The sequence below is a fragment of the Stigmatopora argus genome, chromosome 3, assembly GCF_051989625.1.
Source record: "Stigmatopora argus isolate UIUO_Sarg chromosome 3, RoL_Sarg_1.0, whole genome shotgun sequence".
Classification (NCBI taxonomy): domain Eukaryota; kingdom Metazoa; phylum Chordata; class Actinopteri; order Syngnathiformes; family Syngnathidae; genus Stigmatopora; species Stigmatopora argus.
The window spans coordinates 18,513,687-18,526,852 of NC_135389.1; the positions used below are offsets into that span (position 1 = coordinate 18,513,687).

At 37.9% G+C, this 13,166-nt stretch overlaps 1 protein-coding gene across 3 annotated transcripts in view; it reads right to left on the bottom strand.

Annotated features, from left to right (window-relative positions):
* Window positions 1–13,166, bottom strand: part of LOC144070883 (neural-cadherin-like) — a 107,687-nt gene that overhangs the window by 53,192 nt on the left and 41,329 nt on the right. The window contains exons 1-6 of one of the 3 annotated variants that reach the window (XM_077595394.1): window positions 12,069–12,192; window positions 11,668–11,872; window positions 9,647–9,758; window positions 7,315–7,564; window positions 3,766–3,908; window positions 1,044–1,216 (exon numbers count right to left, since the gene is read on the bottom strand). In XM_077595394.1, coding sequence (XP_077451520.1) covers window positions 1,044–1,216; window positions 3,766–3,908; window positions 7,315–7,564; window positions 9,647–9,758; window positions 11,668–11,872; window positions 12,069–12,145 — 960 coding nt within the window. In that variant the 5' untranslated portion in view covers window positions 12,146–12,192. Of the gene's footprint in view, window positions 1–1,043; window positions 1,217–3,765; window positions 3,909–7,314; window positions 7,565–9,646; window positions 9,759–11,667; window positions 11,873–12,045; window positions 12,193–13,166 lie in introns of those variants that run through there. The other 2 variants (XM_077595395.1, XM_077595393.1) reach the window with 2 other exon arrangements.

Below are 13,166 nucleotides of genomic sequence, written 5' to 3' on the forward strand. Positions count from 1 at the left end.
TTTAATAAATGGATTAAAAGAACTGGCCCTGAATATTCAGTTTTTTATAGATCTAAATCAATGTTTATTTTAGCTTTTTTTTTTATATTTTTAGATTTTACAAAATGATTTTGGAACTAAAAACACAGAAAAATGGATTAAAAAGTATCGATTCAAAAGGGGGAAAATCAGGAAATTTAATATACATCTATACTCTTCATTTTAATTTGATCCTAAAACAGAAAGTCGGCACTCGTGATTTACTTTTTTTGCATGTCCCCTGGGATTTAATGTGTCTTCTTAGCTCGGAAAATTATGTTGTTGGTGGGACGTTACAGTTATTGCACATATATTTTGGGCAATAATGTGGGTTATTTGAACTTTTCCCTTTTAAATGTTAATAGCAAAAACATACAAAATTGTGTTCTGTTGTTATCAAAGAGGGCAGATGAGTGAGCTTGTTTGACAATTTACAAAAACATGCTAACATGCACACAAATTACTGCAAACTTCAACTTTCTTGGAGCCCATCATGAAAAATAAAAAAGGAATTTGCTCTGAGGCATATAAATAATTCTGAAAAAAGAGTTTCAAACTCAACTTCTAGAGCAAGGGTGTCAAACTCGGGTTGGTTCGCGGGCCACATTAACGTCAACTTGATTTCATGCGGACCGGACCATTTTAGATATAATATTTAGATTTTTTTTTTATAAATGGGTTAAAAGAACTGGATTAAAAGCCCTGAATATTCAGTTTTTATAGATCTAAAACAATGTTTATTTTAGCTTTTTTTATATATTTTTAGATTTTACAAAATGATTTTTGAACTAAAAACACAGAAAAAAGGGATTAAAATTTTACATTTATTGATTTAAAAGGGGGAAAATCAGGAAATTTAATATACATCTATACTCTTCATTTTAATTTGATCCTAAAACAGAAAGTCGGCACTCATGATTTACTTTCCTGGGCCACACAAAATGATGCAGCGGGCCAGATTTGGTCCCCGGGCCGCCACTTTGACACCTGTGATGTAGAGAATTGAAAGGAAATGTGTCTCTCACCTCTTCAAATATAGGTTTGTTGTTGTTAACGTCATCTACTCCCACTATGACACGCGCGGTGGACGAGAGCGGGTGCGGCCCGCCCGATGCGTTGTCATCCGTGGCCGTCACATTCAGGATGTATTCCAAGCCTTGGAGCTCGGGCGGCGGTGTGGAGCGCAGTCGGATCAGGCCTGCAAAGTTCATCGGAAAGCGTTAATCGGCACATGACAATGAAAATGCAGGCTGTCCGCAGTATGTAGTGCAAAAATGGCAAAACGTCCGCGCTCAGATAGCAAGTTTGTATTGCAAAAATGGCAAAACAAGATGAAATGCCCAAAAATATTTCACTGTGCTGTCTTGTCATATCTGCAATATAGCAACCGACAAATAACAACTACTAATTGATTCAAAAAAATAATCAATGACTATATGGGTACTTATTTAGACACATAATTGACATTGAAAATGTCCAAATCCTCTTAACCCCTTGAATTGTTGACACTCAAGAAAAAAAAAAAACTAAAAGAAAAAGTAACTATTCTTTGAATTCTGTAGTCATCAATGATTTACCTATAATTAATTTACAAAATGGGGCAAAAGTAAAGATTCAGATTTTTACTATTTATATATAAAAAAAATTAAGCAAAAGGGAGGTATATAAAAATGAAATACTCTCAGATTTTAAATAACCCGAATTCATTTGACCTGCTTTAGCTTTGGAAAAAAAATATTCACTTCCATTAATTACTGAACATAAATAGTCTGCCTTTTCTCAAGCGATTTATATTCCGTATGAGATGAGTCGACTCATCTGAAAATTACATATATTTCAAATGTATTGAACATCCATCGCCATCAATAGTAGCCAGTGAGTTAATCAAATGTCAACATAATCATTTTTGGCAGCCCTCATATCAAATCCCAAGATTTCCCAGCGAGCTCATCCACTTGAAGACAAAAAAAAAACATTGAGTGAATCAGGTTAGAAGTTAACCAGGCTCAGCAGATGCCTCTTTGTCTGCTTTCATTTAGCTGTCAAGATAAAAAGCCCGGATAAAAAGATAGCGTAACGTGTGAGTCAACATCTTTCTCGTTAACAGTTACACAGACAGCATCATAAGAGGTTGCCAGATAAGAAACCAGCCTGTGATGTGCGCCAAAAGTCATTGAAGTGAGACAACTCGGGGAGAGCTTCTTTATTCGCATGTTGTGATTCTATTCATCTCTTTCAATGTTCCTGATTTAAAACGCTAGCAAGCTCGCTCTCCTCTAGCCCAATTACGGCTGCCCGTTGCGTTTTTTTTAATTCCGATGGCACCGTGTGACATTGTCAGCAGTGCGGCACGACAATAATAGAAGTGAGCTGCGGGACGTATTCGCAAAACCTAAATGTCACACTTGTTTACCATGAGCTTGTTTAATGAGCCCTCTTTGCGTAGAGAGCCATACAGCAGAGTTTCAGAACACAAAGAGGATCAGCTCAATATTTTCTTGCTTTGAGGATTCAGGGGAAGTGGAGGGAATTAGAAAAAAAATCACGAATCAAAGACTTGCTTAAAGATTAAGAATGATGACTGTAACCGTAAATAGAAAGAATCTGGGATAAATGTCATGCCATTTCAGCTGATTTTGGGGAAATTAAAATTAATTACTGTATTTTCCAGCATATTTACCGCCTCCACGTATAAGTCGTACCCTTAAAATGGCCTTAAAATCGTTGAATTTTATGATTTCTCTCGTATAAGACGCCCCCAGATCCACAATTTTCACCTCCATAGTCATGGTTTTAATAGGGAGTACAAATGTGGTACATTCAAGGGAAAATCTTGAGAAAAATTCAAAAAGGAATATAAGTCTCGTGAGCAGTACCACCAGGAAATGTGTCCGTAGTGGTCTAGTTTTCACCAAGTCTCTGGGTGCAATAATAGCATGAGATACACATTACGCAGGTATCAAGGCTGATATTTTAATGATCGACCGCAAGACCTTCGATCAGCCTTAACAACTATTGGGATGTGCTGCATGGTAAACACTACGAACACATGTATAGCTGCGTCCACTCTTGCTCGTTTTTGTGTTTTTGCTGCTTTTCTGTCTTAATGACTTGATTTGGTGATTCTTAATGATCCCATTTACTTTGACTTGCTTTTTACTTTGTGCTTTTTCTTTGTTGTTCTGTCTAATCACCCTCTTGCTACTGTCACAATGAAATTTCCCAAATACGGGATGAATAAAGTTGTCCAATCCAATCCAATCAAGGCTACTCACGTCTGTCCAGTCAGAGCACGTTTAACTACGGTAAGATGGCGGCGCCCGGAGCGAGCAATGGCAGGCACAAGTGAGTTTTTTCACGTTTTATTGTCGATACGTTTTTTTTTTCTTGAATTTCATTCATGGACGTCAAAATAAATTTTGTTTAGCGTTTTATCGCTTCATCTTTTCTCTATTTTATCGCCGCATTTGAGTTACAAATACGACGTATATGCGAGAAAATACGGTAAATTAAAAATAAAGATCAACCCACTTGATCCTACAGTGGCTCCTTCCCTCCTGGGAAATTTAACTTTTATTTATGAGCAACTCCTGATTAAAGGGGACTTTTCTAACTCATATCGTTCCCTAGTGACGAATTTAAGGGTGCTAATGTCCGAAGAATTTATGACTGAAAACTGAATGTGTGATTTGACAGATTACACTGTCAGTGAGGATGAACAATGGCTGTAAAATGAAGAAGCCTCACCTTTGTGGCTGTCAATGACAAAGTTCCCCTCCTCATTCCCTGCCGTTATGGAGTAGCTGATCCCATCACCGTCCGGGTCTTTGGCTAGAACCGTGGCGACGAGGGTATTGGGGCCGGCGTCCTCGGAAACAAACGTTCGATACCTGCAAGGAGTGAAATGTTGAATGAAGGCAGAGGATAAAACTTGTAGCTTTTGTTTGTTTTTTGCATGTCCCTGTGATTTAATGTGTCTTCTTAGCTCGGAAAATTACATCGTCTTGTGGGACGTTAGAGTTATTGCACATAATATTTGGGCATACTGTGGGTTATTTGATTTTTTCCCTTTTAATGTTAATAACAAAAACATACAAAATTGTGTTCTGTCGTTATCAAAGAGGGTGGATGAGTGAGGTCGTTTGACAATTTACAAAAACATGCTAACATGCACACAAATTACAAAAGTTCTGCAAACTTCAACTTTCTTGGAGCCCATGATGAAAAATAAAAAAAGGAATTTGCTTTGAGGCATATAAATAATTCTGAAAAAAAGTTTCAAACTCAACTTCTAGAGCAAGGGTATCAAACTCGGGTTGGTTCGCGGGCCACATTAACGTCAACTTGATTTCATGCGGACCGGACCATTTTAGATGTAATATTTAGATTTTTTTTAATAAATGGATTAAAAGAACTGGATTAAAAGGCCTGAATATTCAGTTTTTTAATAGATCTAAAACAATGTTTATTTTTGCTTTTTTAATATATTTTTTACAAAAAGATTTTTTGAACTAAAAACAGAAAAAAATGATTAAAAAATTACAATTAATGATTTAAAAGGGGAAAAATCAGGAAATCCAATATGCATCTATACTCTTCATTTTAATTTGATCCTAAAACAGAAAGTCGGCACTCATGATTTACTTTCCCGGGCCACACAAAATGATGCGGCGGGCCAGATTCGGCCCCCGGGCCGCCACTTTTCTAGAGTTAATGTTCCAAAGCAGTGTTTAAAATGTGTGTTAGGATTTCTTAATAGAGTTTCAAGCTAGATTGAGGGTCCCAAAGTAGGGTTAGGGTCTCTAGTCAGGATTTCAATCTAGAGTTAGGGATCCAAAGTAGAGTTCAAAACCAGTGCCGAGGTTCCGAAGCAGAGTATAAAATGTCAACAATGATTTTCTCTGTGAGACACACCAGAGCAATTTCCCACTCTGAGCCAGGAATGAACTTCTCGGAGTCGAAAGGAAACGCGAACGATCGAGCGAGCGAGCGGACGCCATTTTCACGATCGTAGCAATACGTGACAGGTGAGAGGTTCGTAAGAGAAGGAACATCGCAGATTTCAAGTCACCTCGTCAGCAAAAGTGCTGGAGGCGATTTGGTGTTGTTTCCTGTGTAAGTGTTGGGTGATGGCAATGGGGTGTCAAGTCAGAGGTGATTGATGGTTTACAGAAGAGCAATGATGGGTGATTCATCTCCGCCGAGCCGCGGCATCACGGCTGACCTGTAATCTGTCACTCGGCGCCGAGACGACCTCGCCGCAGCGTCGCCCGCTTGAACATATACCCTCTCAATTTGTCGTTCTGCGGAATGTTACAACATCTCAAACGGCGAAGATCCACATGGCGCAGCAGTGGGCCACATTAAGAATTTATTTCTCTACTCCTCGCTTCGTTTAAATGTGAACTGAGAGAACGACTCTGGGGAGTTTTAGCCTATTTTCCCCAAAGTGTGAGTTGATATTTAATTATATATGCAAAGCAGGGCATTACCTTTCCCTGTTCTTCCCTCATCCAAACAACTTTAAGTGACATAAATGCCTGAATTTATAACTCAAGACTAATGTGCCAGGTTTGTACAAGTGCTGACAGCCTCGACTTTTGGTCTGCATTTCTTGAACGCCACTCTCTTCTTTTGTCTGCATATCTTTTCTTTTTAATTATTCTACTGGTTCTTTTCAGAATAATAACAGGTTTCACTCCTCCATTTTTGGAAGCCAGTGAACAGTAACTCAGATTTTCTAAAAAAAAAAAAAAAAAAATCAAACTCACGAAACATAAGAATACAATAACCTATTATACAGCACAATACTCAACGTGCATTTAAGCTCTCCATGGTGAGCCTATTTTCACTTTTCAAAATGAATGGTATATTATGAATCCAGTCACCTACTTGCTGTGCGTGTCAAATAATGACACATCTCACTGTGAGGGATTTTCTTTTTGTCTTGAAATGTTGTAGCTGAAAATGTGTGGGAATATATATTCTTTAACTGTAACATGGATAACTTGCTTCCAGCCTCTATGGGTCCATAAGGATTGGACATCTATCGCCATCAATGGCACCGATACACGATTGGTCACGAGCATTGACATTGAGACTTTTTCCATAGTGTGCAATTGATAAACTCAAAACCCTGTAGGCTGGAAGCAAAGTAAACAAATTCCTATATAGAAATGAATGGAATGAATGGAACAGTGCATAGTTAACTGTCGCCATACAACAGAACATTGCTTATTATTGTATTTCATGGACTTTACCGGATTATTACACCCTATATCCCAATGCTTCTTAACATCAAATACATGTATTTTTTACATAAGGAAAGCAGGTGATGTGACACAACAAGATATTAATCTTTTTGATTTTCGTGTAATATGTATAAGTGCCTTCATGCTATCTACAACCCACATTTTTAGACAAATTAATACACCTAGGTTTACTTGTCTCCCACCATAGATACAGTGAAGCCAAGCACATATTCCATTGCCTTTTGGGATATAAATACAGAAAGTGATCAAATTTTAATTAGTGGAGCTGCCATCTAATTCTTTACAACTACAGGCCCTTACAAATATCGATTTCAACACATTTTTGGCAATGAAAATAAGTAAACTTTTCAATGATAGTTTAATTCTTTGAAATTCTTTTGTGGGAAATGTTATGTATTCATTTATTCATTCCGATCAACAGCATTTGATGTTAAATCTATATAAAGCATGTGTCAAAGTGGCGGCCCAGGGGCCAAATCTGGCCCGCCGCATCATTTAGTGTGGCCCGGGAAAGTAGGATGTTTTAGGATCAAATTAAATTGGAGTATAGATGTATATCAAATTTCCTGATTTCCCCCTTTTAAATCAATCATTGTAATTTTTTAATCCATTTTTTCTGTTTTTTGTTCAAAAATCATTTTGTAAAATCTAAAAATATATTTAAAAAAAGCTAAAATAAACATTGTTTTAGATCTATAAAAAAACGGAATATTCAGGGATTTTAATCCAGTTCTTTTAATCAATTTATTTTAAAAATCTAAATATTATATCTAAAATTGTCCGGCCCACGTGAAATCAAATTGACGTTAAAGCGGCCCGTGAACCAACCCGAGTCTGACACCCCTGATATAAAGGATCTAGCAGCTAAATTTATCGAATCACTTTAATGCAGTTGGAACAGTAGGAAGATAATTGATCTATTTTCAAGTGTAAATTGAAATATGCCAGAGGAGAACTAGTTTGTCTGTCACCGTCATTGGAACCGAATGAAGTTGTGTCGTACAGGACAGGAAAAAATACTTACACAAGCTGGGAGAATTCCGGGGCTTCGTCATTGACGTTAACCATCCTCACCCGGACGGTCGCGGTGCCGGAATGCGGCGTGTCCCCGCCGTCCACCGCCATTACCACAAATTCGTAGAGATGGTTAGGGCGCTCGTAGTCAAGCCGAACGGCAGGGAATATGGTACCATGTGGCGAGATGCTGAAGTCAGGGCTTAGGGTGTAATAGGTTAACTCAGCATTTAACCCAGAGTCACAGTCAGTGGCCATCACTAGGAGAAAAAAAAATACAATTAGTAGTTCATCCAGACATGCTGATGATTAGCCCTTAATGGGTTCTCGGAACATGGGATACTGTAGATCAACCACTCGACAGCTACAATAATTAGCACATACTTGCCATGTTCATTCCAACATTCACTTTCCACAGTGATTAAAACTAGCATGCGAATTCTCCTTTGTACTTTGATCTAAACGCCTTGTGCATGAAACAGGCATTTATGTTCGCTATACATCAACAAGGCTGGGACATTATATATTCACAAGGTTGACTATTTCAATTTCCTTTTCTTCTAGTGTCCATTACACGAACCGCATATTTTTCACCGTCAAACAGACTTGTTAAATTGAATTGAAAGCCTTAATGTTATTTCCACAACATGTACAATGATGGAATGTCGTTCCTAAATGTCGAATTTTTGACAAGTAATTACTATGCCTGGCACATTGCAAAAATGCAATACATTTTTTCTTTGACTTACGTTTTTGCTATAGAGCACATAATGTCCACCATTCCTGAGAGCTTCAATGAGCAACCATACATGGTAAACGTTTTATCATTCTAAAGGTTCTATTAAGCATTCCTAAGGCGGAATGTCTACTTTTGTTCATTCTCCGATTCGGCATTTGTTTGCCTGCGCATTGGTTTAAAATAGTCGGCAGTTCTTCTCAATGCTCGCTTTACAGCGTAACACCACTGCGGGCTGTATGTTTCGTTCTTTTCAGAATCCATTTCTTCAAATGTGCCCACACGAGGGTTCGCCAAGCACATTCAGCACAAGAAGCACCTATGATGGCCCACAGGGGACAGACAGCCCACCATCACTCCAACATTTGACTAAATACAAAATAACTAACTGTCTGAAATATTTATAATCTAAAACACTGGCTTGTTTGTGTTTGCCAGCAAATGTTGCTGAAACCTTCTTTTGTTTATCCTCTCATGTTGTGAAGCAAAATAATTAAAAGAAGGACGTGCTGAGCGTAATCACAATTGGGTTTTGGGTCAAATAGCAAACAATGAATTGGATTCTAGACGTTCTTTAACGACAACATTTTTTTAATCTGTGACAGAACAAGAGCGATGACAATAAAAACACACCATCTCACGCTTGATTAACTCATTAGAGCGCCAATTACTGGAAGGCTAAGACTACTTTTTTTTAAATGATTTTTTTTATGTGTTAGGGTGGGAAATTAACACCTAAATCACAATTAATTAATCGCAAAAGATTGAGTTAAAAAATTCACACATTATTATGACCAGTTCCACTTTAACAGAGCAACAACAAGGAACATTTTCAGTGCATAATTTTCACCAACAGAAACTAAAAATGTATTTTTATGTCATCAATCTAGCCAATATACATAGTTATCAGTCACATTTTTAACTGAATTTTGGGGGGTGTTACCGAACAGGTAAACTATTGTCTTTATATATCACGTCGTCTGTAGATGTTGCCTTTTAAACTCATTTGTTGCAGTAGCTAGAGGAGCTGGCAATGCATTCTGGGATAGGCAAAGGATGTGGCATTATGGACTACGAATCGGATTAAAATGGCTGACAAGAATGGCGCATTTGGAGACCGCTTTACTGAATTGGTGTGCTGATTTAACTAGCGAAAAATCGATTTGTTGTCAATTAATTGCCCAATAAGGCCGTTTTAGTCACTTCCACCCAAAAACAAACCTAAAAATGTTTCATCAATAAGAAAAAAATGTCGATGGAGCACATAATTGACTCATTTGCAATGATAGCCGTCCAATCCACTCTGATTTAGAGAGCTTGGCAATGTATCCCTGAAAAATGATCACTTACTATCAGCCCTTGCACTTGAAATGCATTGGACATCTCTTTAACTGGATTTTTTTATAATACCCAGGCCAAGATAAAACCCACGAAAAGCTTTCACGTAACAATTTGTGAGATTGCGTTAGTGTTCTGAAGCATTCTAAGTCCAAACCAAGGTTTTCCTCCCAAGAGCCACCTGCTCTTTTGCTCTAACTTGAAGAAAAGAAGAAAAAAATGTTAACCTCGCCATAAGGGAGGAACAGCTGGACTTTATTGCTCTTACCCTGCAGCAGAGATGTTGCTGTGGTTACCGTCTCTGGAACTCCATCCATGCTGTAGATGGACTGAAGGAACTCGGGGACACAGTCGTTCTCATCTGTTACCAGCACCTGAACCTGATTTGCGGGGAAAAAAACGAGAGTAGAAATACGCAGAATGAACTTTTCTGAAACAAACCTCGAGATTTTTCCCCTCCGCAAGCCTGACCGCAAATTAAATCTAAATTGGATTCCGCCATCTGAAGTTGCCAGTTCAACACGACGTTCCTTATCTGCTCCTCGCCGATTCCTCCAAAGTCCAAAATAGAAATGTTCCAAGCACGTGCGCTTTAGTGTGTGTTTTCGACAAAAGGGCCCTCAGCCGCCATGCAGCCTACAAGCTCTGTGTCACCGCTATGTGTAAAGTGTGAAGTGACAGCTGAGTAATAGTCCTAAAATAGCTGGAAAAGGTTTTCCTAGTATCTTTCTTCTATTCCGAAACACGCCGCTGAGCAGAGGAACATTTTTCCTCCTCAATTCGTGAAGCCGAGTAATTGCCTGGCATAATAATTGGGATACAAACTCTTCAGATTAATAATTTAACCGCTACTGAATTCATGAATAGTTCATCTAGACATGTTCTGTTTGTGAATTGCATTTTTACATTTGGGTTCTGGTGGCAAGACTGTTCCATATTTCATCAAGTTCATCTTTGGATGATACTTTCAACAAGAGACTTCTCACCCGCAAACAAACGAACAATTTGCCATGCCGGAACGCTTGCTAGCGTTTGACTGGCTCTCGAACGTGCGAGGAGAAATAAAAGCTGCTTCTCTTTCACGCTCTTAGCGGGTTAATGCGGCTGCTTCGTTTAAGCCGCCCAATGTTTCGGGAAATTCGGGTTGCGGGGGCAAACTTTTAATAAAAAAGTAAGAGGAAAAGCTTCAAGCGACATGTCGTAATAAGAATGAGAATTATCTTAATTGGCTTTTATGTTATAAAGACATATTCCTTCGGGCGTATTCACACCAGAAAGTCCATAATTCGCTTCTTTGGTCTGGATCGGAATACATTTGCACCAAACAGTTTAGGGGTGGTGCCTTATCAAGCAACCTGGGATTGGATAACAATACATCACATGTTCGTACATTGCTCAACCATTGGACAAAACGCTCTGGGTTTACAAAAGTAAACAATCGTGTCATATCGATTCGGTTCGTGTTTGCGGGACATTTAGATAATCAATTGCTTCAAAGTGGATTTTATGCGTAAATATCTCGAAGTCTCATTGCTCTGAATCACATTAGCCGATATACTGCTAACCAAACGACATTTTCGATTAACATAAGAATAAAAAATTTGGAAAACATTGCTCGTTACAGCGTTTTTTTAGGTCATACCACAGGTTTTATACAGACACACTTTGCTACCTCGACCACTACGAATACACACAATTACAATTACGTTAGCCCAAGCCTCTGTAAAAACGTACTGTATATAATAAATATACATTTTTTTTAAAAGCACCTTCATTAAATGTAGTAATTAGTTGTTTTTTTAGACCTAGAATGCTATAGTTAAATGCATACCTGTCAACCTCTGCCGATAACTGCTCTTATAAATGATTATGATTCCCTTTACAAACCCCCCAAAAACCTTACAAACACCGTACTCGTACGGTGTTTGTAAGGTTTTTGGGGGGTTTGTAAAGGGAATCATAATCATTTATAAGAGCAGTTATCGGCAGAGGTTGACAGGTATGTAAATGTAATCAGTTTTGGAAGCCCTATATAAAAATTGGATAAAAGCAATGGTCAGACTTGACTGACTTTTTTGGTAATAGGAAAATAAACTCTATAAAGACTTTATGTATGTATATGTATAATAGGTCAAAATATTAAGCCTAAATATGTTTCAAATGTAATGTCCACATTTGTGAATGCTGGTTCAGCCCAAATGGATTGGCCATTTAGCAACTTTTTTTTTTTTGAATTTTTTTTGTGTGACTCTTGTTTAGGAAACAGGAGTGCTTTCTGGTGAAACCAACCTCTGTGGCCGTGCTCAGGCTGCCCAGTTCTTCGCTGGCTCGCACCATCAGAAGGTACCGGCGCTGGTCGCTCTCATAATCCAAGGTACGTGTCACACTGATCTCTCCAGTTTCCTGCTGGATGCTGAAAAGGCTGCTGGGATTGATCAGTAGGCTGTAGCTGATTGGCTGCTTTTGGAAGGAAATGGCAAACACCGGGAGGAACCTGGAAAAAAAATGAAATATAAATATATAGAAAAAATATATATATATATAACATATATATATAAATATATATTTATAAAAATGTATATAAAAATGTATATACAATATATATATAAAAATATATGTAAAAAAATATATATAAAAATATATAAAAATATATATAAAAATATATACAAATATAATAATGGAGGCCAAACATTTTCTGTAACTCTTCCCAGCCTGGTGCAGGTCTACAATTTAGTCTCTGGTGTACTTGCTCTATGGTCTTAGCCATAGTGGAGTTTGGAGTGTGAGAAACTGAGGTTGTGGACAGGAGTCTTTTATACCGATAATGAGTTAAAACAGATGCTATTAATACAGGTAACGAGTAGAGACCTCATTAGACCTCGTTAGAAGAGGTTAGACCTCTTTGACAGCCAGAAATATTGCTTGTTTGTAGGTGACAAAATACTTATTTTCCACTCTAATGTGGAAATAAATTCTATAAAAAATCAAACAATGTGATTTTCTGGGGGGGTTTTCCACATTCTCTCTCTCACGGTTGAGGTTTACCCATGTGGACACAATAATATGCCGCACTATTTTTTTCAAATAGGAGAACTTGCACAATTGGTGGTTGACTAAATACTTATTTGCCCCACTGTATGATTTTTTTTATCTTATCATGAAACCACAGGTTCAATAGGCATCTCTTAACATAACTGTTTTTCTGGCTGTCAGTGGTCAGAGAGGAAGAAAAAAAACGTTTCACTTGAGGATTAGTCTCATGCCCAGTCAAATTATGAAATAAGCGCGACTTATAGTCCGGAAAATACGGTACAGAAGAGCACAGAACGATAAATAATTGATGGTCTAAAGCTGATTGTTTATCAAATTAACTATTTTGTTCGTCGGTTAATCGTTTAGAAACATTGTTGACCTAAAAATGTTAAATTCCCTTCATTTTAGCCTCTTTTTTATTGAAAATTGAATTAATTTAAAATTGTGATTTGTATATTATTAAATCTAACAATTTCAGATTTCAGATGCTTGTAATTGGTAAAAAAAGTTTTGAAAATAACGTGATATGAGCCGATTAGTCGACTAATCACAAAAATTCATCTGCGATTGATCTTCTCAATATACTCATTTGCGAGCACCCAAATCGGCAGCGAATGACCCTGTTTTCAGGATGACTGCCGGCCCACCCTGTCAAAATGCATTGGCCGCCCCCCATCGGTGGCGGCCATAGAGGTCAATTTGAGGGCTGGAGAAAAAATTAGCCAGCTCGGGCAAAATTCAACGCAGAGAGTCAG